The sequence below is a fragment of the Salmo salar genome, chromosome ssa10 (assembly GCF_905237065.1).
Source record: "Salmo salar chromosome ssa10, Ssal_v3.1, whole genome shotgun sequence".
In the NCBI taxonomy this organism is placed as follows: domain Eukaryota; kingdom Metazoa; phylum Chordata; class Actinopteri; order Salmoniformes; family Salmonidae; genus Salmo; species Salmo salar.
The window spans coordinates 86187249-86213664 of NC_059451.1; the positions used below are offsets into that span (position 1 = coordinate 86187249).

General features: G+C 44.2%; 1 protein-coding gene and 1 long non-coding RNA gene across 4 annotated transcripts in view; one reads left to right on the forward strand and one right to left on the reverse strand.

Moving 5' to 3' along the window:
• Nucleotides 1–704: 704 nt before the first annotated feature.
• On the reverse strand, nt 705–6036 carry LOC106560868 (uncharacterized). Its single transcript, XR_001318684.2, has 3 exons — nt 5783–6036; nt 2556–2616; nt 705–2359 (listed from the first exon to the last, which is right to left on the reverse strand). It is a non-coding gene; the product is annotated as an uncharacterized lncRNA (long non-coding RNA).
• LOC106560867 (zinc finger protein 423) overlaps nt 5912–26416 on the forward strand; it is a 139357-nt gene continuing 118852 nt past the window's right edge. For all 3 annotated transcript variants that reach the window (XM_014124251.2, XM_014124254.2, XM_014124252.2), the window contains exon 1: nt 5912–6894. In XM_014124251.2, coding sequence (XP_013979726.1) covers nt 6855–6894 — 40 coding nt within the window. In that variant the 5' untranslated portion in view covers nt 5912–6854. The remainder of the gene's footprint in view (nt 6895–26416) is intronic.

The following is a 26416-nucleotide window of genomic DNA, read 5'->3' on the forward strand; positions in this document are numbered from 1 at the left end:
CATCTTTCTTTTGGTGTTTTTCAGAGACAGTAGAAAGGCTTTTTTAGTGTCCTAAGTTTTCATAACTGTGACCTTAATTGCCTGCCGTCTGTAAGCTGTTAGTGTCTTAACAACCGTTCCACAGATGCATGTTCATTAATTGTTTATGGTTAATTGAACAAGCATGGGAAACAGTGTTTAAACCCTTTCAATGAAGATCTGTGAAGTTATTTCGATTTTTACGAATTATCTTTGAAAGACTGGGTTCTGAAAAAGGGACGTTTCTTTTTTTTGCTGAGTTTATATCAAACATGGATGAAATCAAATGTATCTATTCCAACCTTAGGCAGTGGTACGTTGTAAAATCAAACCATTTTTTATCACTAGATGGTGCTATAGAGCCATTCAACTTTTGTTTTTGAAACCGCTGCATCGCCAATATCAAATGTTTTGTCTTCTCTGAAATGAAAAGGCTAAAATCTATTATATCAGAAGTCCCAGTTGAAATGTTTTCATTGCTGTTTTGCCACAGGCCTGTAATATTTTTCATTATTTGCTTTCTTAGTAATTTCTTGTTCTGTATTAGTTTAAGTGAAAGAAGCACTGAACTCATAATTGAGATTACAGGGAAACAATCATGTTACGGAAAATGCTCTGCAACAGATAAAGGTGCCAGAATTTTTGAGAATGAAATCAACTTCTCTTCAATTCTATTTTCATCCATTTCATGTTGTGCACCATGGCAACTGTATTATGTTTTGATTCTGTGGCATAAAGTTTATTAAGATGTACCCAGTCTGAACACCATTGAGGCTTACATGAGGACATATGCAATAAATATTGTTTCCCAATATAACAGTAATGATGGCTCTATTCAACGTTTGAATCCAATAACTTTACTTTCAGAAAATGTCTATCAGTGCTGAGAAACAAAGCCATTGTTGGCTGAGGTACAGACTGTATGCTGAGGTTGTTGGCTGAGGTTCCAGTACACTGTCGGTTGTACATTGCTGAAGAAGAAGTTGGGGGAAAATCTACTACTGTTTGTTCTCATTTGGCTATGTGTATAACAGGATGCACACAGTCATGTTTGGATTAGAGTTAGTGTGTGTTGGTGGTAGGGTGTGATTGTGGTGTTGAGTTTAGGAGTTAGTCGTGTGATAGTGGCACACAGAGTCAGTGTGACTGTATGAGTGGGTGGATGTGTGTGGCCAGGCATGTTCACCAGTTGTTTGTCTCCAATTCCTGATCACAGGCCCTCGGCTGCAGCTGTGAAGAATCCATCGACTCTCAAAGTAATAGCGAAATGTTTATGCTTCATTTCACCAGCTGAGAAATGTTGATTGGAGCTTTGTGGGAGAATGGGAAAACAAGCTATGAACCAGAAGAATGGCTAGACTGAAAGATGGATAATCAGATTGACGAATCAACTGCTTAAATACAAAAAGAATTGCGCACATACCTCCAACTTTTAACCCATGTTTTTCCACATGTAAGCCTACGTACAGGAAGTAATCATGTTGAGAACTGTAATTTTGTTGTTGCACAGGATGGCCCTCCCCTGAAGCCTACATATACTTTCCACTCCTGAGTTCACAATTGGATATCAATCAAAATGTATCACTATGACTATTCCTGGCACCGTTGTGTCAGAATTCACAGGATCTGATCTGCAGTTGGCTCTTAATGGGACTTGTTTCTTCGTTACCTTTACCCCACACTGGGCCTGTGTGTGCTGCTGTGAATGAGATCTTCATTAGGATCCTCCAGTTCCAACCCCCTGCCATTGCCACGGATGAGTGCCAGGTAGGCCCTCTAACAGCCAAACATGTTGATAATTAGACCCCCGTTATTGGAAGGTGTTATCACAACTATTAACATTACAATGTGTGGGTATCTATAAGGGGTGGGGTTGATTGATTTGGGGTAGGTAGCTTTGTTTGTCTAGATTGATGCCCCTTTCTCATTTAAATGTGATGGAGGGTCAATCAGAAAGCCTCTATGTTATGATTGAGCACGTGTCTCTGGTACATTTTGATCATGTGTATTTTATGACATTTATTATTGAGGGGAAATGTGCACTGTAGTCTGCATGTATTTGTGTCTCGGTGGTATGACGTGTATGCATGGGATAAGAGTGAAGTCACCCACTCTTTGACTCTCTCTCTCACACAAACACACAGTACAGAGCGATGAGAGGCTGTGTATTTTGTTTCCATCCATTCTTCAAGACACATTTCCTTTTCCCCCCTCTGCCTATTTGGCAAAACATGCTTCTCTTTCTCTTTTCTTCCTTCAGTTTTCCTCCCCAAAGTTGGTTGGCTTGACTGTGCCGCCGTTCCTCAGTTCCTCAACATCAGTGACAGATCCGGCAAGGCCCCTGTGCACAAAAGGCTTTAATTGGGTTAAGTTTGTCCACCACAGATAACATTTCTCTTTCGGTTGAGAATAAAACAAATTGCTGGCACTAATGGCACTGTTTAATGTATCTCTTATTATTATGGATGAAGGAAATTAGGAGGAGACTCCCTACAGAGAGCTGATGTCGTGGGAGTGAGTGCATTGTTGCAGCTCACCAGAAAAGCTTTTTCGCTGGAATGCCGTCATCCTTGCCTTTGCCTCCTCTTCCCTCTTTCACTGCCAAAAACACACATAACACAGTATGGGCAGAAATCCCATTGAATGTGCATTCACACAAAAGTCATGATTTGAGTGGCATATTCTAGGTGGGGAGGAAATATGAGGAAAAAGTTATAACTTAACAAACGGAAAACATAATTGATGTACAGTGGGGTCCGAAATGATTGAAACCCTTGATAAACATGATCAATAATGAATGTATACAATATATAATTCAAATACTGAGCTATATAAAAACAAATGGGGAAATATTATTTTATTCTAATACAATTGATAAGTGGAAGATTTTTTTTCCTAAAAAAAGTATGGGTCAAAATCATTGACACCCCTATAGATTCTTATAAATATAGTAGTCTGTTATTGGTAATTGTGATAACCTCTCACCATTACCAATAACAGGGGAGGTTAGCATGTCTTGGGGCTATGATCTTTGATCCTATGTAATTTTCTCTATCATCATTATTCACGATTCATTCAGGATGATCCATAATCATGGTAGCATCCACATTAATGTAAAACTGTTTAGAAACACATTCTATTCTTATTTACAATAAAAGTTACTCCCCAATGACCCAATACATTATTATCCATTTCTATTGGGCCAAAATAACCTGAAACACAACCAAAACTAACTGAAAATGCACCCAACAAGTTTGTATAGTCACAAGCTTGATGAGGTCAATGTGTGCTAGGAATATGGGACTGATTACTAAACTTTTGACAACTTTATTTTTAAGAATCTTTAGGGGTCTAAATTTTGATCCCTACCTTTTAAAGAAATAGTATTACTTGTTAAACAAAATCTATTTCTCTGAGCAATTGTATTAGTAGAAAATAATATATTTTCCCCATTTTTTTTGCATACAATATTGCTCTGTATTTGAATAATTTATTTTTTACAGTCATTATTGCTCATCTTTATCAAGGGTGTCAATTTCAGACCCCTCTGTACATGGATACATGAATATCCCAACAACCAGCACCCTCCTCCTCCTCCAATCTCCCCTCATCATCATTATTGTTCTCTGGTCCATGGAGGCCTGTTCATGTGTAGGGCATCTGAAATCACTGTGCTGCAAAACCCCAAACTGTGGCGGGGAACCTGAGCAACAGTAGAACAAAGAATTCCTCCATGCACATTTGGCTGGTGTTTAACACAGTCAGAGGAAATGGATTAATCTTCATTGACAAAAGAATATACAGTTAAATATTGGTCAAATGTGTATTTTCCCATGCATATTTATTAAAAAAGATACTAGAGGCAAAATGATTCCTCTGCTCTCACCTTTTTGCTCACTATCCACACACAGACACCACGCTTACGAGACAAAAAGAGTGTGGCTTTGCAGTATTTAAATCAGTTATGTCTAATTATTTCCTTTAAAAATAGCTTATCTAGGGCAAAACCAATGAGATGTAACATTGTCTGTGGAAGTGGGGTGAGGGGGGGGGGCGCGCTAGCAGAGCTGGCAAGAGTTCAGCTGAACAGAACAGAGAGAATCCGCTGTAGGCAACATAAATATAACATGAACTCTCCAGGCTTGTGACAGTACAGTGAGGGAGTGTTTAACAGGGCTTTCTGAGGCTAGTCCTACTACACCAAGAATATACATGTATTTAAGATGGAGAGGCAATGAGAGAGGGACAGACAAGGAACTGACTGCTGTTTCCATCAACTGTGTTGTCTATGGTTTGTGTGACAGGTGTATTGGTGTGCTCCTTCACATCCTTGTCAGTTTTCATGTGTCATCATTAACTGTGTTACCAATAATCAAACAGCATTTCAAATCAAGCAACAACACAGTGATGTCTACATTGTAATGTGAGTCAATAAAATGCGCATTGCAGTCACATTTCACATGCTGATCTAAATCAATTTAGGCCTACATGAACTATATTGACCTCCCCAAATCAAATATGCTAAACTGGTTTTCTAACACAAAATCCAGTTAAACCGAACAGCATTATTATTCAACTATATTACATGTCCCTTCTCCTAATACTTCCACAGCCCTTTTAGATTTGCCTAATGGTTCTACTGGCCCAGTGTGGGGAATCAAAATGGCAAGCAGGATATTCATATGTCCCTGCGCTGTTACTGCTAGACCAGAGATTGTCTTAATTAATATCAGCCACATGTCTTTTTGCCTTATTCAAAGCTGGTTGATGCTCTATAAAACCAAATCCGAACGATGACAGAGGGTGTAATCGCATGCTATGTGATTCAACAATACTACTTTTAGAAACCATTCATCTCTCAGCTGTCCTTGACCCTTAAGGAGCTTGTAATGTGGGCTATTTTCCTCCTTTGTATTTATCTGAGAATAAGGGACCACTGCGGAGAGATTTTACCCCTGTGTGCCAGCGGCCTCTCTCTGGGACGCCACAAGCGCTTTAAAAAGCGGTCTCCAGGCGCGCGCTCATTTCAGGGGGAGTTCAGACGAGACAAGAGGGGCCCCCACCTCAACGGGGGTCAATTTTAAAGGCCGCTCCGTCTCACGACGGGGGGCGAGGCTCAATCTGCAGGACACCCCGCAGGTCAAGACAGGGAGGGAGCCCACCAAGTTATCCATGACAACGTTCGGGCAGCTCTAGCTCGGTCAAAGAGCACACTGTGCAGGAGAGAAAATAACAAAGCACCATGTGATTTTAAATATTTTTCTGGCTCAAATTGGCAACATGTCCCTTTTCTGTAGGGGACAAACACACGAATTGTAGTCCTAGTCTGAACTGTTAGGGTTCAGCAGTTTGCCCCAACACATACCTCCTGACATTATGAGTTCCGTTGGTGTTGAAAACATATGGCCCTCTAATAGGTCCTGTCCGAGGGTTACGCTTACCAGAGTGAGGGCCCAGACCCCTTTGATAAAACAACATAAATACACTGCTAGGCCGATTATTTCAAATACATAAAACTTCTGAATAATTAAATGACAGGGATTTATATTTGTATTCGGTGCATTTAGAAAGCCACTACGCACAATATAGGCCTATATAAAAAACACAATCCAGTCAGACTAATTTATGATAAAATATAAACAATTAGGTCTATGTATGTAAAAAAAAATATCAGGTTGCATTTCACGACCACCGACTTTTAGAAAAAGAATTTCAACATAATTGGCAATCGTTACCCCTAGTGAGAAAGTAGCGCACGACTAACCAATTTAAGATGGAAAGGACTAAAACCGAATCCGGTCCGTATTTTTCATGCGCTGTGCAGAGTTCTTTGATGCTCCATGTTTTGGCCCCGATCCGTGCTCCAAGTTGAGCTGTAGTTTCCATGGCTGACCATGGTTTGGTGCTGTTGGCTCTCTCTGTCTGTTCAACCCAGGCTGTGCATAGCTCCCTGCGGGATCAGAGCGCTCCCCCGCCGGGACCCTACTCTCACATCCTCCTGCTGGGACACGGCTACATTTCCAGCCAAGCCTGGCTTTATTATGTGTGTCTGCGCTGCAGCCCCGCCAGCAGTCGGATCGGGAGGCGGAGGGAAGACCAGAGTCAGGACAAAGAAAAAGGTGGAGAGAGGCTAAATACTACAAACATTTGACTGATTTCAGGATTTAAAAACACAAATCCCCAAGGGGTGAAAATGCTGGGTAAGGTTGCATTACCCATGCCACCTTCTGAAAAATAACGGACGAAGGGAGGTTCGTGGTTCGCAAGATTAGGGTGAAAAAGAGACTTATTCCGAGAACTGCACCAACAAACCCTCAAGACGAAGAGGAAAGAAGAAAACGTAACGCTTGATTTAACGGAATTCTATAATTGTATAGTCAATGTCATCATATTTTGATGTATTGGCACCTTTCTAACGGCCTGATCAGGTGTTACCGCATGGCTGTCATTTTGGCGTTGACTGCCTCTTGAAACTTGGACTCTACCGATTAAGTCGCGCTATAACTAAGGTGTTTATGAACGTAAAGGAGCAAAAGATACTGTCGTCACGGACTCCGAAAGAAAGACGCGTTATTCCGTTAATTCTACAGGTTGAGTCCAGCCGAAGAAGTTAAATTGCTGGAGTATCCGGGCGCAGCGCCTCTCCACAGCTCCAAATTGTATAGGCTACTCACCTCCCCTTTAACTGGACTATAGGATACTATCAGAGACTTAAGTTGCCGCATTGCAACAGGCAAAGAAGTGAAAAACACGCCGGCTGAAGTATCCATCTATATGACTGTTTTCGCAAAACATTAGAGCTCGATACGAGAAGAAAATACTTTCACAATCCAGAGATGTCTAGACGAAAACAGGCCAAACCGCGCTCCGTAAAAGGTAAGTTGTTTTAATGGGGACAAACTCACGCATGACCAATAAGATTTCATGACTACTTTTGGCCAATGCTACTATGAAATTCAACGATTAAATATCCTCTCTGTGTTGTTATATATATATATATATATATATATATATATATATATATATATATATATATATGTATGTGTGTGTGTATATATATGTTGTCAAACAAAAGCCTAAGCAATTTAAAGAGGGGGAAATAATAGATAGGCCTAATTTACCCGGTACAACATAGGCAACTTTCTGTAGTGTTGCAATAGTGATTCAGGTCTTCCCTGGTCAGTTGATTACTTAATTGATTTAAAATTGTGACCACGTTTGTTACTTGACTAGACTGCAATGTGTTTGTTTCATTAGCTACTGTTCACCTGTATCGTGGAGGTGTGCATATTGATTGTCACCCTTGCTGTGTATGACGCGCATTATGCCCATGCATTCCCACATCTTGCATATGTTGTTTTTCCATCGCCATGATTAAAGCATAGGTATATTGGTTTGTGTTTTACTTGCTAGACCATTTTCTTGGTGACCTGTATTTTCTAGTCAAATTCAATAGGACCGCATCCGTGAACTGGGAGAGAGATGATACTGAGGCATTACAGTGAAGTGGACGGGCAAGGGGCATTTGGCTCGTTTTGCCTCTGTGGAAACCAGATGGGCAACGGGGTGGCCATGTGGTCCCGAATTATTACCCCTCCCCCAATTTGTCTTTTTGTTCTAATTGATGGCAACAATGTGCAATGGTTTATTTAGGTTGAAAGATTATAAAGCCTACATTGTTTTAATTATGTATTTCTTGTTTGTTAGTTGTGCTCTCTGTACATGCAGTGAATGGTTCACCAAGACTAACGGCAAGTTGAAACTGGGTTGATGACCACAGGGGTTGGTATGTTTCTGAGTCAACAGAGATTGGTTTCATGACCTCTCGGGATACCTTTGGTGTCTACTAAAATATACACTGGTTCAAAGCAAGACATTTTAAAATGATCACATATAGGCTGAATGTGGGAAAGGGATCACTTGATTATTTCAACAATTACTAATATTGATGAACTAACTACAAGGCATATACAGGTAACTCCCAAAATAAAGTAAACACTTGAGTAAATCAGGGATACAAAGTATATTGAAGGCAGGTGCTTCCACACACGTGTGGTTCCTGAATCAATTAAGCAATTAACATCCCATCATGCTTAGGGTCATGTATAAAAATGCCCAGTTTCCCGTAATTTCAGCTGCCATGGCTAGAATAAAAGATCTCAAGAGGGGTCTCAAAGGAGCATAGTGGGTGTGTGTGTCAATCACCAGATCTCAACACAAGTGAAAACTTTTATGGGAGAATCTGAAGTGGTGTCTGAGACAGCGTTTTCCACCACATCAACAAAACACCAAATTATGGAATTTCTTGTGGTAGAATGGTGTTGTTTCTTCAATAGAATTCCAGACACTTGTAGACCCTATGCCAAGCCACATTGAAGCTGTTCTGGCAGCTCGTGGTGGCACAACGCCCTGTTAAGATGCGGTTGCTGTTTCCTTTATTTTGACAGTTACCTGTACATGTACTATATGTCATGTGAAAACAAATCCCAATTTCTCTGCATAAAGAAAGCTAGTCTTTGTACTGTTTTGTATCCTGAGTGTGTATGTTTGGCAGTGGCAGCTTGTGGCTTTGAATAAACAACGCTTGTGCTTAGTCAGTGATGCACAGCAGCCAGAGGCCAGATCTATGTGTAACTAAGATGTGTTCTGTTGCTATCTCCCCACAACACCTTTCCCACTAACTGGCATATTCTCAAATTCTGAGTGAGCATCAGTGGTACAGGGCATGCACCAGGGATTATTTGTGTCTTTCGTGTCCTCTTGTTTCTCACATGCTCACCCAACTCCTACGAGTGCCTGTCAATGCTCAAATCAAATTTTATTGGTCACATACACATATTTAGCAGATGTTATTGCGGGTGTAGCGAAATGCTTGTGTTCCTAGCACCAACATGCAGTAGTATCTAACAATTCACAACAATACACCCAAATCTAAACGTAAAAGAATGGAATTAAGAAATATATAAATATTAGATTGAGCAATGTTGGAGTGGCAATGACTAAAATACAGTAGAATAGAATACAGTATATACATATGAAATGCGCAAAGCAGCGTGTGAACATTATTAAAGTGACAAACAACACATTGAGACTCGTATGTATTCCTCTTTTGCTACACACAGACAGTCAACCGGCTATGATGAAAAAGGATTTGAGGAAACCACCAATCCTTGTTATCATCAGTAGTTTGTGGTGGGGGTGGGGGGGGGGGTTCTATCCTAATTGTAGATGGCTAATTGAGGTTGCATTAATAGCTATGATTGGCTGTTTTACTAATGGGGAGGGGGGAGACGGGAGCGAGCGGTTCTTATCAAAATATTATTTCTCCCGATTAATCCCTTTTTAATGTGTGTCTTTGCGTAGAGTGCCTGGCCGGGGTATTTCTGTTTCATATCTCTACCGTCCCCATGAGTATTTCATGCATTATGTAGTGATGATTATTACTTAATTACACATTAATAAATCCTCTTCATTTACAGGACATTAAGCGGGAATGAGTGCACATGACATCCAGGGAGCGAGAGAGCACTTATTTATTTTCCACAGTGTTGTTTAGTCAATCAAATCAAATGGGACCTTTAACCTGGGATGGGGGTGAAGGAGCCGTTGGAACAAGGCTTGTCTAGGGCTCCACCTCCCCTCTGCTTTCCCCCTTCTTTCCACGCAAATTCCACCAGTACTACTGTTTACACCAGCTTCCCCTATCAATTCAACATTTTTCTAAATTGCAGTAAAATCTTCAAACATCTTAATCTATTTATTTAGCTCCACTTGGCTGAGATTGTAATGTCTCTCTTCTCTACATTCTGTAGTGTAGATATTCATTTTGTGTGCCAGTTTTATGTTGACATAATAGAATTTACTTAATTGTATTATTTGTGCAGTTAAATCGCCTCTCAATCTACATTATGGTTAGATTATTCCGTTGCTCGTACACCTTTGTACTAACACTGTAGTAACATTGTATTAACATGTGACACGCACTTCAGTAATTGCATAGAAATAGAGTTGAGTGTTTTTTTGTTATCCACACAAAAATGTTGTTATAACACAAACTATGCAATTACAAAGCAATTGAGCACCCTGTAAAAACAATGCTGGTACTCAAGTAATTACAGTTAATTATATACAGGCGATCATCTCATTGAAAGTGTTACTGCTGCATATTGTTATGGATTGATGTGGATTCGTTTTTCAGGAAGTGTGTGTGTGTGAAGCATATCCCTGGCATCCCTCTACCCCTCTCTCTGCTTTCCTAAAACCATCTATTTTAACATTAAATGGCATTTTTATTGTCACCTAGGCTTTTGGTAGCACAGCCAACGTTTCATTGGTCAACAGGCTGTTATAAAACGGTGAAGTGAGATGCCACAGGGCCGATTGAGTGATGAGAGCCTGCTCCCCTGTCTTTATTCTCGTGTGTGTGTGCGCGTAAGAGGGAAAAATAAAGCAAGAAAGTCCGGTTTGTCTCTTTCACATTATATACACACAGTGATATTACACTTTTATGTGCCTTTGTGTTTACTAGCAGCAGGCAGGCATGCATGAAATGTCTTTTAGCAATAGTTTTTTCAATCTGTGAGTATAGAAGACTGTTGCCCTGTATTAATGGTAGCTGAACCACAAAATAGATTTTTCTAAGCCTTTGTAAAATGTTCATTGACTACACAGCAGGGAGAGCGATTTTTGTCTTGTATTTTGATATGACCAAAAAAGTAATTGGTCATTGTTCAGCCACAGCGGTCGTCTATTTTTATATAGAGCTTATTGGTTTGCACAATATTATATGGATTTTGCACATTTTTCAAGATGGGAAAGGGTGGCTTTTTTAAAGGTACAGTGCTCTTCAGTTACATGAGTCATTGAAATAGGAAATGGAATCAACTGCTTATAGTGGTCTGATACTTATATTAAACGTTGCTTTAGAATCGGTCGGTTACTTTAAAGATATTGTCAGGGATGGATCTGATTCTTCCTTCCTTCAAAATAAAATGTTATTGGTCTCAGGCGCTGAATACATCAGGTGTAGACTTTACAGTGAAATGCTTACTTATGAGCCCTCCCCAACAATGCAGTTAAAAAGTAAGACAAATATTTTCTAAATTAACAAAAGGAAATGGTAACACAATAAAAACAATAACGAGGCTATATACAAGGAGTACCAGTAGAGAGTGAATGCGCAGGGGTATGAGTTAATTGAGGTAATACAGTATGTTCATGTGGGTAGGGGTAATAGTGACTAGGCAATCAGGACGTATAATAAACAGTGTAGCAGCAGCGTATGTAAAGTGTGTGTGTGTTGGATCGTTAGTGTAGTATTAGTGTGTGGGTGGAGTCTAGTGAGTGTGCATATTGCCAGTGCAATGGACTCAAAACAATTAAGATAAATAAAAAAGAGGTTCAAAGTAAATTGTCCGGGTAGCCATTTTTATTAACTGTTCAGCCGTCTTATGGTTTGGGGGTAGAAGCTGTTCAGGTGCCTTTTGGTCAGACTTGGCGGGCAGTAGCAGAGTGAACAGTCTATGACTTGGGTGGCAGTAGTCAATGACAATTTTTAGTAGGGCCTTCCTCTGACACCGCCTGGTATAGAGGTCCTGGATGGCAGGGAGTTCGACCCCAGTGATGTACTGGGCCGTATGCACTACCCTCTGAAGGGCCGTGCGGTAGGATTCCAAGCAGTTGCCAAACCAAGCGGTGATGCAGCCAGTCAAGATGCTCTACAGGAAGGAACTTCCTTCCTGTAGTGTAGAGTAGTCTTACTCTACAGCGATCCCTACTGGTGTAGAGATGTGTGTGCCCAGGCAGGGTGAGCTCCCTTGCGGCCAGTGTGTCTGCCATTGACAACTCCTTATCAGCAGCCTGCCTGCTAGTGTGTATGGAAGGATCTGTCTTAATGGAAGAGCTCAGTCGTAGGCTGTGCCATTGTACCGGCTTAGCACCAGGGTTTATCAGCACTCTGGACTTACTGGGCCGTAACCGCTGCCCGCTCAGGACCCTCTCCGCTCCGCGCTTCCTTTCTAAAGAGCCAGCGACGCCGGGATGACTTTTGCTGTTAATTATGTTTGTGTGGTTGGTTCTCCACTGCTCCCCCTGAACCCCCCCCCACCCTCACCCCTCTGGCCTGCCAACCACAGCTCCCCCACCAGTACCTCCCTGTGGAGTCTGTCCTCTCCTAGGTCCCTCGCTCTCAAACTCTGATTGTGCTGCTGCATTGGGCGGATTAAAATGTGTTGGAACAATGCTTTCAGAAAGTTTTGTTCCTAATCTGCTCCTTCCTGTGCAAATGATGTGTACAGGACCGTAGCCTCAGAACAGCCAATACTCTCTCTACCCTACAAGCCAAGTGCGGGAGTAGATGTAGGGTTTGTTTCACTGTCGTGTGCTGTTCTTTTTTAAATATTTAGAACAGTCAAATATTGTGCAATGTTAACCTGAGGGCGTTTGGAATGGCCCACCTGTTGTTTGATGTTGAACCAGGCTGATCTGTGGCAGACACCCAGAGTTAACCAGCCTAAACGCCTGAGCAAGGTGCAGGCTCCGTTAATGGGATATGTCAAGCGCAGCTCTTTGTGTGCCTGTGAGTGGTTTAGTGAGTGAGTGAGTGAGTGTGCTAATGGGTTTTGTGTGTAAATGTCAGTGCAGTGTCTCCAGTGTGGGCAGAGGGCTGTGACCCAGCTCTGCTTTGACCTCAGAGAGAGAAGGCCAGAACCGTGAACCTTCTGGAGGATAGCTACAAGAGCCAGATCAGCACCAGCAGAACACTGCTGTTTGTCTGGTCCAACAGCGTAGGCACAGGTCTTCATGTTCATTTCCCTCTTTATTTCTTCCTGTTCAGTTTCCTCCTACTTTCAACCCTTCCCGTCTTTGTCACCTCTCTTCTTCCTGCTCTCCTCTCATCTCCTCTGTCTTCTTGGCCCGCCATGATGTCCGTGAGGCTGTGTTCATGCTCCTTTCTCTAGGCAGCTGCTCCTCGACCCCACAGTTTTTCTCCGTAGGCTGTAATATTAAACATAAGCAAAGGGGGCAATTAAGCACCTTTGCCACACCTGGCTGATGCATATATTTATTGAGAAGCTACTCGCTTGGAAGGCTCCTCGTCCCAGCTCTGATGATTAAAGGGTGGTTGTTGGGGAGGGGAGAGGAGAGGGCCTGATGCTGAAGTCATTAATGAAGAGCTTTGGTCCTGTGTTGACCCCTGCTGACCCTGCTGACCCCTGCTGACCCCTGCAGCCTGCCTTGTGTATTACGTGTTTTACTTTTCTATTATTTCTCTTTTCATTGTTGGGAAGGACCCGTCAGTCAGCATTTCACTGTTAGTCCACACCTGTTGTTTACCAAGCATGTGACGAATAAATTTGATTCGATTTTTACCTCTTGCCAGGAGTTGCTAGGCCTCCTGCTGGCCAGGCCCTGGATAATGGATCCTGCTTGGGTCCTGGGCTCCTTCCAGGGCTAGTATGGGTCTCAGAGCTGCAGGGGGAGGCAACTGGAACAGTCCTAGGTGGGAGATGGGAGACTTACTGTGCCCACGCACCAGGAAAAATCCTCCAATAGCTTCCTTCTGCTCAACCTATTGATTCCACTGCGCCTGGAAACTTTCCTCTGAAAAACGTGTGGAGTTAAAAACCGAGAGAAATTACTCCAATGGATTGAGTGCCCTGGGCTGTGTGTATACATTCACTGTGTTGGGTTATTAAATAGCTCTTTGAATCACAAAACATCAAGTACATTCAGGAAGAAGATGAAGAAACACAGAACTCTCACTTCATCCTAGTGTGAAGTGGTAATTACGTATATTATTATATTTTAGTAATGATTAGCAAAGTATTTTACATGAATGAATGACATTTATATTGGTGTCAAATCGTCAGTTGGCAACCCATCCTTTACGGGATTAATTAACCCATTCCAATAATCCACTGTGATAATTCAGTAATAATTCTTCCGGTGTTCTGTGCAGACTGAATGCAAAATGAATACATAATAGTAAATAAGGTTATCCTAGCAATAATTATAACCCCAGAGCAGTAAAATAATATACATACAGATAAATAAATGCTGAAAAATTTGTATGAGAATGTTCAAATATTTTTGAAACAGAAGCATATCATATCCTATTCTTTGAAATGTTTTTCAGTGGTCCAATATTTGTCTTGGTCTTGTTGCTTGGGCTTTTAAGCCTACGCTACATGTTTGCATCTACCAGCATGAAAGTGCTGCACCATGCCACAGACGTTATTGTATAACCTGAATAAAGTCATGGTTAAAATTATGGCTAGGAATTGCCAGAGGCCTCACAATATGATATTATCATGATATTTAGGTGTGGGAATTATATTCTCACGATTCTATATGTATTGTGATTCGATACTATGATTTTATTGCAATTCGATGTTCCAAACATATTGCTCTCCATATGTCTGCTGCAGGACAAGAGCAAACGAGATTTGATCAGTCATGAAAACAAATTGGCTCCCTATTTTAAAAGCTATGAATGAAAAATACTGGAGTGTTGGTGCGGCTAGCGCAAAATAATATTGCGATGTTGTTAAAACGATATGTAATATCGTCAAATATCCCCATCTGAAACTGTTTCTAGTCTTTTGAGCTTCAATAGGATACTAAGGAGATTTGTGTTTTGAGAAAAGCGCTGCTCTGTGTTTTGCAGTATAGAGCCTTGATACAGCTTGCAATGTCATTTCCAAATTGATTTAAGCTGTGAAGCAGCCTCTCTCTATCCCAGGCTAGACACTTGCCTAGAACCTCGCATCACACATTAGTATTTAGCTCAGACAGAATTAGCCCTTATTGTAGCCTTCCTTTATGCTGGCCTCACAACCTCGGAGAATGGCTAGTCTTTGATTATGAAGTCACTTGTGTTTTTCAGATTTATTTTAATTCAATTCCTCTGTCAAAAGGCGAGCACCCCCTACAGAGGCCAGAATAATATGCCTTGCAAAGAGCAGGGTGAGGAGGGGGGAAGACACTATTAATGTCGCTCTCGATTTCAGCGCATAAATGACATTTACAAAGCATGCACACATCTGACATGTTTTCATTTGCTGTTAGTCTTGTCCGTGGTGCATTTTCACTTCACACACACATTGTTGGATGGTGAGCTACTTACAGATAGTGTTCCCATGAGAGAGAGGGTGAAAAGGCCTCCCTCCTTTCTCACACTTCTTGTAATTTTCCTATTGAAGTTCAAATTAAACAATCTAAATCAGGGAAGTTGTATGTATGTTTTTGGTTTTACTATCCATGTGGGGACAAGAAGTCTTCACAAGGATAGTAAAATAAGGAAAATTCTGACATGTGGGGACATTTTGTTTGGTCCCCACAAGGAAAAAGGCTATTTTAGGCTTAGGTGTTAGGGTTAGAATTAGGGTCCGTGTGAATTGATGCGTTGATGGCCGGAAACAGAGTCCATATGTTGAGATGTGTGAAGGTGAGAAGGAAGGCCTCTGCTCCCAGCTCCCAGTCACAGCTCTGTATTGTTCTACCTCCAATGCCATGAGTGACTGGAAGCCACTGGAGAACAGAGGTGGGTGTGGGAACGAGGTGCAGATGTGTGAGAGATAGAGATGTGTTTGTCTTTAAGAAGTTGTCTTTCCAGGGGGAAGTTTAGCTTGTAGTCTAATGAGGATTGTGCCGACCCACCAGCCAAACAACAAGAGTAGTCTAGCTGTCCAACATTGTCCACTGAAACCATCTCTGTCTGTGAGTGCCACTAAGGGCAACAGTCTGAGTAGACCGTCTGAGGCTTTTGAGTCCATCACTCAGACTGCGCAAAGAGTGTGTGTGTGTGTGTGTGTGTGTGTGTAGGAAGGAGTTGAAAGAGAAGAAAAGTCTTAAAATATATATAAAATCAGGTTTTTTTTCATTTTTCTATCCCCTAATAAATCCTTTATGTCACCATCAAACAGGGGCTGAGAGACAGAGTGAGATTCTGCAGAAAGAGAATAGGAGTGCGGGTGAGAGGATATTGCTGTGTTCTGTGGGGCCCCTGTGTTGGTCGATGGATCTCTGCTTTAAAAATGTAGAGTCTAGCCCTGGTCCAGCCGTGTTGATGTGCAGTCCAGGGACCATCCTCTCCTCTTCCCCGAACATACATTGGGAGGGCAGAGGAGGCTGGATTAGAGTGGTGCCCTGCATCACCATGTCCATGGTAATGCCCTGCTCAGCTTCTACAGTGAAGGACTAGTTGGAAGCTATTAGGGGTTTCCATAGTCATGCATCTTCACCTCAACTTCATCCGTAAAATGTTCCCTTTCTCAGCACGGTCCGTCTGGCTATAGTAGGACTCACGGTGTCCAGACATTAAAATGGAATTCAACTGTAGGAAATCAACTAAATGTATTGAATTTATTAGAAAACGCATTAATTTGCCCAAGATTACTGTAAGACAAAATGCATCAGTGATTTGTATTTTCCTTCAACTTTCTGAAGAGTTTGCCCCTGTATGTGTGTGCACGTTTGTCTACCACTTAGCGATGATGCTGATGTCGTGACATTTTAGCCATTTAGCAGACGCTCTTATCCAGAGCGACTTACAGTAGTGAATGCATACATTTCATTTCATGCATTTTTTTTGTACTGGCCCCCTGTGGGAATTGAACCCACAACCCTGGCGTTGCACACACCATGCTGGCATTGCAAACACCATGCTCTACCAACTGAGCCACAGGGAAGACAACTGTCTTCTGGTAGATGGAAAGGTTACCAAAAACCTTCTCAATTAAATGTTAACTACAAAGTAGCCAATGCCTACCTGGCAGAATGATATCATGATTATTTGCACCAATCCAGTGGCCATTTGTTTTGCAAACTCTGCACTATATTGCTAATCAAATAACGGTCTCTGGCTGGTGCGCAGTGTACAAACAAAACAGATTTTATAAAGCTCTACTAAAGTTAGTGGCAGTGATTGAGGAGACTGACTGGTGACTAGTAAAAGTTCAATGTGTTAGTGTTTAGGATAAGAGGAACCCTCTCCTGCCGCACCAAGCAGGCAGGCTGTGTGAGGCTGTGGGTCTCAGAAGGAGCGTGACTGTAGAGTTAATCTCTCCTCCAGTGATTTGAGAGCCACAAAGCTCCTCCAGAAAAATCAAGTCTGTATCAAACTAAATAATGCCTTAGTGTGAAATTGGAATCTCAAGTCAAAAAGCACTCCCCAGACTGTACTACAGGGTAAGGCAATTAAGGGTCCCCATTCTGCCTCTCTCTCTCTCCCAAGCTGCCCCGGGTCCTCTCTGAGTCTGATGCCATTGTCAGTGTGTGTGTGTCTGGATCGGTAAATATGTGTGTACCTCCCTAAGGCTGCGTTTACACAGGCAGCCCAATTCTGATATTTTGCACATTTTATAAACAAAAGAGCTGATCTGATTGGTCAAAATACCAATAGGTGTAAAAAGATCAGAATTGGGCTGTCTGTGTAAACACAGCCTAAGTGCATGTGTGCCTGTGTCTTTGCATGTATGTGTGTTTTCCTGTGTGGCTGTGTTTCCCCTGTACATGTGAATGTGTCGGTCTGCATGTGTATGTCTCTCCCTGTCTCTGTGCATGTCTATATGAGCGGGTCTCTATCTGTACATGCGGCTGTGAGTTGGGTACAGTGGTGGTGTAGCTCTGTGCAGCACTTCTATTCCTGGAGGGTCTCCTGAGGGTCTCTAATCCAGAGAGGCCTTCCTCCTCCTAGGTCACCAGTCAAATGCTGGCTTTTTGGGGTGGGGGTGGGGAGGAGGGACAGAAGTCTGTCTCTTTCTCTGTCCCGTCCCCTTTTGATGGCATCATAGCGGAGTGTTTGGAACATGATTACCTCGTCACCCCACCCCCAGTGTGTTCCTGTTGTGAACCTGTGTCACACTCAATGACAGCGGGGAGGCAGCCCTTGTGATTTAATCATGTCTGCTTTTCTCTTCACAAATGTTCCTATTCCTCTTTTCTATCCCCCGTTCCCTCCCTCCCTCCTACATTCTTTCTCTTCCTCTCTCTGGTGTTTTATGTACAAGCTGGAGGTATATTGAAATCATTTCCCTCTCTGCTCTGACAGTTGAGAAGGATGAAAAACCACATTGGAGATCTGAGAGGCCCTTTAATCTTCCACTGTGTTGTCTACTCTCTAACATAGTGGAGACAGGTGTGTGTGTGTGTGTATACATATAAAGCTGAGTGTTTCTCTTGGTGTTGAGAAGGGTGGATTTGTTGTCGGCTGATAAGCTCTTGGCGCTGTTTCTGAAGCTGAGTGTGTGGATTCCTTAGCTCCTTGAGACAAAGGTAGAACAGGCAGGCTCAGGCAGGCGCAGACGGTGCAGAATCAAAAGGAATGGGGAGAGTTGACACAGCACCCAGGGCTTTCTTCAGGAAATGCCTGCTGACGACAAGAGTGAGAAACACAGCACAGTCAGGAGTGTGACATGTGTACAAAGGGGAGGAGGTGTGTGTGTGTGTGTGTGTGTGTGTGTGTGTGTGTGTGTGTGTGTGTGTGTGTGTGATAAAACCACAGCTTTGTGAAGACACGGGACCTATCCTGTGAGTGTAAACATAATTGGCCTATCTAAAGGAAACTGTCTTCCATTTGCCCCTTTTCTCCCTTCCACTGAGTCACCAGTGTCCCAGCTCTTACTTGACCCTGATTTACGACCCTGTTTGAACAGAACGTCTTCAGTGCGTGTGTGTCTGTTTGATCCAGGCTAAAGAGAGTGATCAGAGCCTTCCACACCTGACACCCCTCATCTCTACTGCTCTGGTGTTGTTTGTAGACCAGCCAGGTGGATCCTGTTCTGGTGTGGAACTCTGCTTTGTGGTGGAATGTAATAGCCAGTCAGGCATTCTGCTCCTCCATTGACTCGTTCCACCAGATAAAGGCCTTTTCTTTCTGGTTGTGTCTGGGGTTGGTTCTGCCAGTGCTCCTCCGGTTGTAGAGCTGGGGCTAAGGCTGAGTCTTGGCGTGGGTGCTGTTGCTTCATGCTCCAGGCAAGAGAAAGAGAGAGTGAGTGATCAAGCCAGGGAGACGGTGTGCGCTTCACAGAGCTCTGCTTGGCTCAGACTAGCCAAGTTCTCCCCAGGGCATCAGCCAAGAGCTGCCTGAGAAGACCGAACCTGAAAACCCACGACCGCTGCTAGTCATCCACCCACACTCCTATCCTCCATCCTCTGCTCTTCCACTCCTATCCTCCATCCTCTGCTCTTCCACTCCTATCCTCCATCTTCTGCTCTTCCACTCCTATCCTCCATCTTCTGCTCTTCCACTCCTATCCTCCATCCTCTGCTCTTCCACCCCTATCCTCCCTTCCTCTCTCCAGCTCTCGCCATTCTCGCTTGTCCTCTAGTCCTCCAACATTCTCCAGCCTCTAAACCCATGCTCCTGTAGAGGCGGGGGTGAGAGGGGGGTGTTTGGTTACGGGAGGGGGCTAGTGGGGGGGGGGGATTTTGGAGCAGCAATGCCCTCAGTGAGGGAGGCAGAGCTGTGGGCCCCGTCAAGCTTTGTGTTTTTTTTCTCTGTGCCATCTAAGCTCTCTGCTGTTTTCCCCCTTTACCCATTTGTGCTTTTCTGGCCAGTGGTGGTGGTTTGTGTTTTTAAGGCTGTTTTGTGCAGCAGAGCGGTTTCAGTGCTGATAAAAGTATTTGGTTAATCAGCTTCTGTCGCTGTCCCATGGTGGTGGCTTGGAGGACAGACCATTGAAGTTAGAGTTCCCCGGGGGATGGCTTGGGCTGCAGATTGGCATCACGCTTGGCCAGTGGCAGAGCGGCGGCGACCAGAGGGACACTGCAGCCAGCCAATGGGAGAGCCCCCCAGGATCCGAGGGGGAGGAGGTAGGGACAGGGGTGGGGGTTGGATGGGGGCGTTGGATCTATGTGCCTGTGTCCTGTCCAGCAGGAAATTCCAGGCCCCCGCTCTCTTGGGCCTGTAGCCAGTGTGTGATTGGCCAGAGTGACCCGGTGCAGTGATAAGAGCCCCTGCAGGCCCCTCTCAGCCCCCTCTGTCCAAACTTCCTCTGTGAACACAGCTAGCGCAGAGGAGCACCCTGGGAATTGCCATCCCTGCCATTGTGCCCACGTTGTCGTTTGGTGGGGAACGGCAGGGCAGACAATGGGGCCCTGCATGCGTTGTGGTGAAGCTTTAGCTGCAGTGGGGGTGAGGAGAGGGAGGATAGAGATGCAGATTGACTGCAGCACTCAGCTCTACACTGCCATCACTTTGATGAATGACTTATAGCTGTGTAGATATTAGTTTTTAATGGCTTGTTGTTTTCTCAGTTATGACTACATTGTTGTTGTCTTGCTGTTAGTGGTGAGTTGGTTTAGTCCTCCCCTGTGTTAGTCCCAACGTGCCAGTCAGTGTGTCTAGCTGCAGACGGCCCTGGTTGCTGGCCTTCTAGTCAAGACTACAATGATGTTCAGCTCTCTTCACTGGCAGAGGAATCCTCTTGTATTCCAGTCGCGTGTCTTTGTGTGTTTGCGCACGATGTAGTGAGCCGCAAGAGTGAACACGGTCTAACACCAAGCCCTAATCCCCAACTGTGTTCGTATGTATGAATGTATATGAGAGGATGAGACAGACCGAGTGGATGACTCTCTCATGAGTGAATGCGTGTGTAGGAAAATGAGAGAGAGAGAGAGTGTGTCAGATCATGTGAGCAGGGCTGTGAGTGTGAGGAGATGGGTGTCGTCGGTAGTATTGCTTGCTCCCTAGCGGGGGTTTGGTCCATCACATGCAGGCTGCACTGTGCGTGTCCCCATCATTCTCCCAGCTATTAAAATCCATTAAGCCATGCAGAACAAGCCAGGCTTTTATCTTTTATTAATTATCTTGAAACCCAAGACTCTTTGTCTTTCCCTCTGCTGTGTCTGTGTAAAAGCCATTGGCTGTACCTATAGCTCAGAGGTGTGTCTGCGTAAAAGCCATTGGCTGCACCTGTAGCTCAGAGGTGTGTCTGTGTGGTCGTAGAGGACCATTTGGTTTGAAAAGACACAAGTGCACCATCAGTAAAAAGGACAGTAATCAGCCATTCTAAATAGTCAGGCAGCCCATAGATGTTACTGTTCAGTCTGTCTGGGGTTTGTTCAGGATGCATGCTATCAGTGTGACCCTGTGCAGTATGTGAGTTGGAGAGAAGTGAACACCCAAAAGCTTCTAAAAGAGAACAGGTCCTGTTGTACATGGCTAATAGAACTAGGAAGTAGCAAGCAGCTCCTGTTGTACATGGCTAATATAACTAGGAAGTAGCACACAGCTCCTGTTGTACATGGCTAATAGAACTAGGAAGCAGCTCCTGTTGTACATGGCTAATAGAACTAGGAAGTAGCAAGCAGCTCCTGTTGTACATGGCTAATAGAACTAGGAAGTAGCACACAGGTCCTGTTGTACATGGCTAATAGAACTAGGAAGTAGCAAGCAGCTCCTGTTGTACATGGCTAATATAACTAGGAAGTAGCACACAGCTCCTGTTGTACATGGCTAATAGAACTAGGAAGCAGCTCCTGTTGTACATGGCTAATAGAACTAGGAACTAGGAAGCAGCTCCTGTTGTACATGGCTAATAGAACTAGGAACTAGGAAGCAGCTCCTGTTGTACATGGCTAATAGAACTAGGAACTAGGAAGCAGCTCCTGTTGTACATGGCTAATAGAACTAGGAAGCAGCTCCTGTTGTACATGGCTAATAGAACTAGGAAGTAGCAAGCAGCACCTATTGTACATGGCTAATAGAACTAGGAAGTAGCAAGCAGCTCCTATTGTACATGGCTAATAGAACTAGGAAGTAGCAAGCAGCTCCTGTTGTACATGGCTAATAGAACTAGGAAGTAGCAAGCAGCTCCTGTTGTACATGGCTAATAGAACTAGGAAGCAGCTCCTGTTGTACATGGCTAATAGAACTAGGAAGCAGCTCCTGTTGTACATGGCTAATAGAACTAGGAAGCAGCTCCTGTTGTACATGGCTAATAGAACTAGGAAGTAGCAAGCAGCTCCTGTTGTACATGGCTAATAGAACTAGGAAGTAGCACACAGCTCCTGTTGTACATGGCTAATAGAACTAGGAAGTAGCAAGCAGCACCTATTGTACATGGCTAATAGAACTAGGAAGTAGCAAGCAGCTCCTGTTGTACATGGCTAATAGAACTAGGAAGTAGCAAGCAGCTCCTGTTGTACATGGCTAATAGAACTAGGAAGTAGCAAGCAGCTCCTGTTGTACATGGCTAATAGAACTAGGAAGCAGCTCCTGTTGTACATGGCTAATAGAACTAGGAAGCAGCTCCTGTTGTACATGGCTAATAGAACTAGGAAGTAGCAAGCAGCTCCTGTTGTACATGGCTAATAGAACTAGGAAGTAGCACACAGCTCCTGTTGTACATGGCTAATAGAACTGGGAAGTAGTGCACAGCTCCTGTTGTACATGGCTAATAGAACTAGGAAGCAGCTCCTGTTGTACATGGCTAATAGAACTGGGAAGTAGCGCACAGCTCCTGTTGTACATGGCCAATAGAACTAGGAAGTAGCACACAGCTCCTGTTGTACATGGCTAATAGAACTAGGAAGCAGCTCCTGTTGTACATGGCTAATAGAACTAGGAAGTAGCATACAGCTCCTGTTGTACATGGCTAATAGAACTAGGAAGTAGCACACAGCTCCTGTTGTACATGGCTAATAGAACTAGGAAGTAGCACACAGCTCCTGTTGTACATGGCTAATAGAACTAGGAAGCAGCTCCTGTTGTACATGGCTAATAGAACTAGGAAGCAGCTCCTGTTGTACATGGCTAATAGAACTAGGAAGTAGCACACAGCTCCTGTTGTACATGGCTAATAGAACTAGGAAGTAGCACACAGCTCCTGTTGTACATGGCTAATAGAACTAGGAAGTAGCAAGCAGCTCCTGTTGTACATGGCTAATAGAACTAGGAAGTAGCACACAGGTCCTGTTGTACATGGCTAATAGAACTAGGAAGCAGCTCCTGTTGTACATGGCTAATAGAACTAGGAAGTAGCACACAGCTCCTGTTGTACATGGCTAATAGAACTGGGAAGTAGCGCACAGCTCCTGTTGTACATGGCTAATAGAACTAGGAAGTAGCACACAGCTCCTGTTGTACATGGCTAATAGAACTAGGAAGTAGCACACAGCTCCTGTTGTACATGGCTAATAGAACTAGGAAGTAGCACACAGCTCCTGTTGTACATGGCTAATAGAACTAGGAAGTAGCGCGCTGGAGTTTTGTAATGATTTCACCTCTTTCATGTTTATGTAAGGATGAGATGAGGGATGTGTTCTCTTCTCTCTGTCTGTTTTATAAATGTATAGAGCTGTGAAAAGAGATCATCTTATGTGCGGAGATCAAACCGCCATAATTCAGGTACGGTGTGTGTGTGTGTGTGTGTGTGTGTGTGTGTGTGTGTGTGTGTGTGTGTGTGTGTGTTCCGTGTACATGAGGCCTGATTGTGTGTCTAGCTGCGGACTGCGCCATTGGGTGTGTGGTATGGGAGGGTGCAGGGTGTTGTGCTAAGGGGGTATGGGAGGGTGAAGGGTGATGTTGTGGTAAGGGGGTATGGCAGGGTGCAGGATGATGTAGTGGGTGTTGTGGTAAGGTGGTATGGGAGGGTGCAGGATGATGTTGTGGTAAGGGGGTATGGGAGGGTGCAGGATGATGTAGTGGGTGTTGTGGTAAGGTGGTATGGGAGGGTGCACGGTGATGTTGTGGTAAGGGGGTATGGCAGGGTGCAGGATGATGTAGCGGGTGTTGTGGTAAGGGGGTATGGGAGGGTGCAGGATGATGTAGTGGGTGTTGTGGTAAGGTGGTATGGGAGGGTGCAGGGTGATGTTGTGGTAAGGGGGTATGGGAGGGTGCAGGATGATGTAGTGGGTGTTGTGGTAAGGGGGTATGGGAGGGTGCAGGGTGATGTTGTGGTAAGGGGGTATGGGAGGGTGCAGGATGATGTAGTGGGTGTTGTGGTAAGGGGGTATGGGAGGGTGCAGGATGATGTTGTGGTAAGGTGGTATGGGAGGGTGCAGGGTGATGCAGTGTGGTGGGTGTTGTGGCAAGGGGGTATGGGAGGGTGCAGGGCTGAGGCGGTGGGCCTGTGGATCCAGTAAGAGTTCATGTTAATGAAGGGGTCTGGCTCAGGCTCTAGCAGGGCTCTGCTCTGGGCTGTAACAAACTGCTGCTGCTTGCCGGGTAGGCTCCCAGGGTGTAGGGCTGCAGTTTTGTTCTTAAAGAAATGCATACACACACTCTAGTATACACACACACACACACACACACACACACACACACACACACACACACACACACACACACACACACACACACACACACACACACACTAGTACACATACATACACACACAGGCCTGTACACTCACACACACTATCGGATGCATTTAAAAAATTCATACAATCACACGTGCTCTGTACAACACACACACACACACACACTCATGGACCTGCAAATAGGGGGCTGCTAATGGCTTCCAGTGGGAGATAGGGAGAGCAAGGTTTTATCCCTTAAGTGTAGAAGACTTAATCAGACAGAATGGCCGGGGGCCAGCAGCAGGCCTGTGCAGCCCGCCCCTCCTGGCCAGGGGAGCGGCTCCACACACATTAGGTATTCTGTGTCTACCTCTCCTGCAGACGGCTGCAGTGGAGCTGGGCCCAGGTGAGATCGCTCTCTGGTTAGGTCTGCAGAGCTCTCACTCACACACACACTTTACATGTCCTTCTGTTAGTGTTCATTATCCAATCTGCATAAAGTAGCAGCCTTTCGTCTCTCTATCCTTTCTTTCTATATGTGTCTAGCACTAGCCCTGTGTTCTACAGTGTATTAACAGAAGGTCTAGCTCAGCGTTTCCCAAACTCTGTCCTTGGACCCCAAGGGGTGCACGTTTTTGCCCTAGCGCTACACAGCTGATTCAACTCATCAACTAGACATCAAGCTTTGATCATTTGAATCAGCTGTGTAGTGTTAGGGTAAAAACCAAAACATGCACCCCTTTGGGTCTGAGGACAGAGTTTGGGAAACGCTGGTCTAGGATATGGCTGCAGACTCAGGCTGTCTTTACTGCCTGTACCTGAGCAGTCTCTTTGTCAATGCAAGGCCCTCCCTGGGGTAGACCGGAGCACAGTTGTTTGTGTGTGTTTGGGGTTGAATGAAGAGGCTGAGTGAGGTAGGTTCTTTGTCTGATCGGGGGTCTGGTCTGGTGTGTTCTCCGAGGTCCCTCGCACCTTGTTTGCGTTCTGTGGAGGAGCATACGCACCATTCCTTGGATAAATAAAAGGGCTCGTTTAGAAAGGGCTCGTTTAGAAAGGGCGCGTTTGGGACACAGCGCTGTTCTCCCATCCCCCTTATGGGCACAGGGGCTTTTTGTCGGGTAAATTCACGCTCGCTGTTTGTGAGGTCGTTGAGAGTGGTCTCGTTTGATCTCTACCCTCGTGCTGTTCGCTGCTACGCTGATTGCTGTGTTGCCGACAGCAACGCTACCCCAGCTACATTCACTGGTGTGTCATGATGTTACAGCTTAACAGGGCCCAGAAATGCAAATAGCAGCACACGCTCCCACCGCCAGAGCAGCAATTAACAGAGGAATTTCAATAATATAGAAATAAATTGTGTCAAGGATTGGGTCGAGCTTTGTTTTTTTCAATCTCTTAAATAATAGTTTAAAGAGGGAGGGAGTAGGAGAGGAGCCTGCCCCTGCGATGCTGCTAGACACAGTGTGCTCCCTCTGGGAGCTAGGAGTTGTTGACCCTTCTCTACCTGGCTCAGATACTCTGGTTAACATGCAGGTGTTTAGTTAACCCTTCTCTACCTGGCTCAGATACTCTGGTTAACATGCAGGTGTTTAGTTAACCCTTCTCTACCTGGCTCAGATACTCTGGTTAACATGCAGGTGTTTAGTTAACCCTTCTCTACCTGGCTCAGATACTCTGGTTAACATGCAGGTGTTTAGTTAACCCTTCTCTACCTGGCTCAGATACTCTGGTTAACATGCAGGTGTTTAGTTAACCCTTCTCTACCTGGCTCAGATACTCTGGTTAACATGCAGGTGTTTAGTTAACCCTTCTCTACCTGGCTCAGATACTCTGGTTAACATGCAGGTGTTTAGTTAACCCTTCTCTACCTGGCTCAGATACTCTGGTTAACATGCAGGTGTTTAGTTAACCCTTCTCTACCTGGCTCACATACTCTGGTTAACATGCAGGTGTTTAGTTAACCCTTCTCTACCTGGCTCAGATACTCTGGTTAACATGCAGGTGTTTAGTTAACCCTTCTCTACCTGGCTCAGATACTCTGGTTAACATGCAGGTGTTTAGTTAACCCTTCTCTACCTGGCTCACATACTCTGGTTAACATGCAGGTGTTTAGTTAACCCTTCTCTACCTGGCTCAGATACTCTGGTTAACA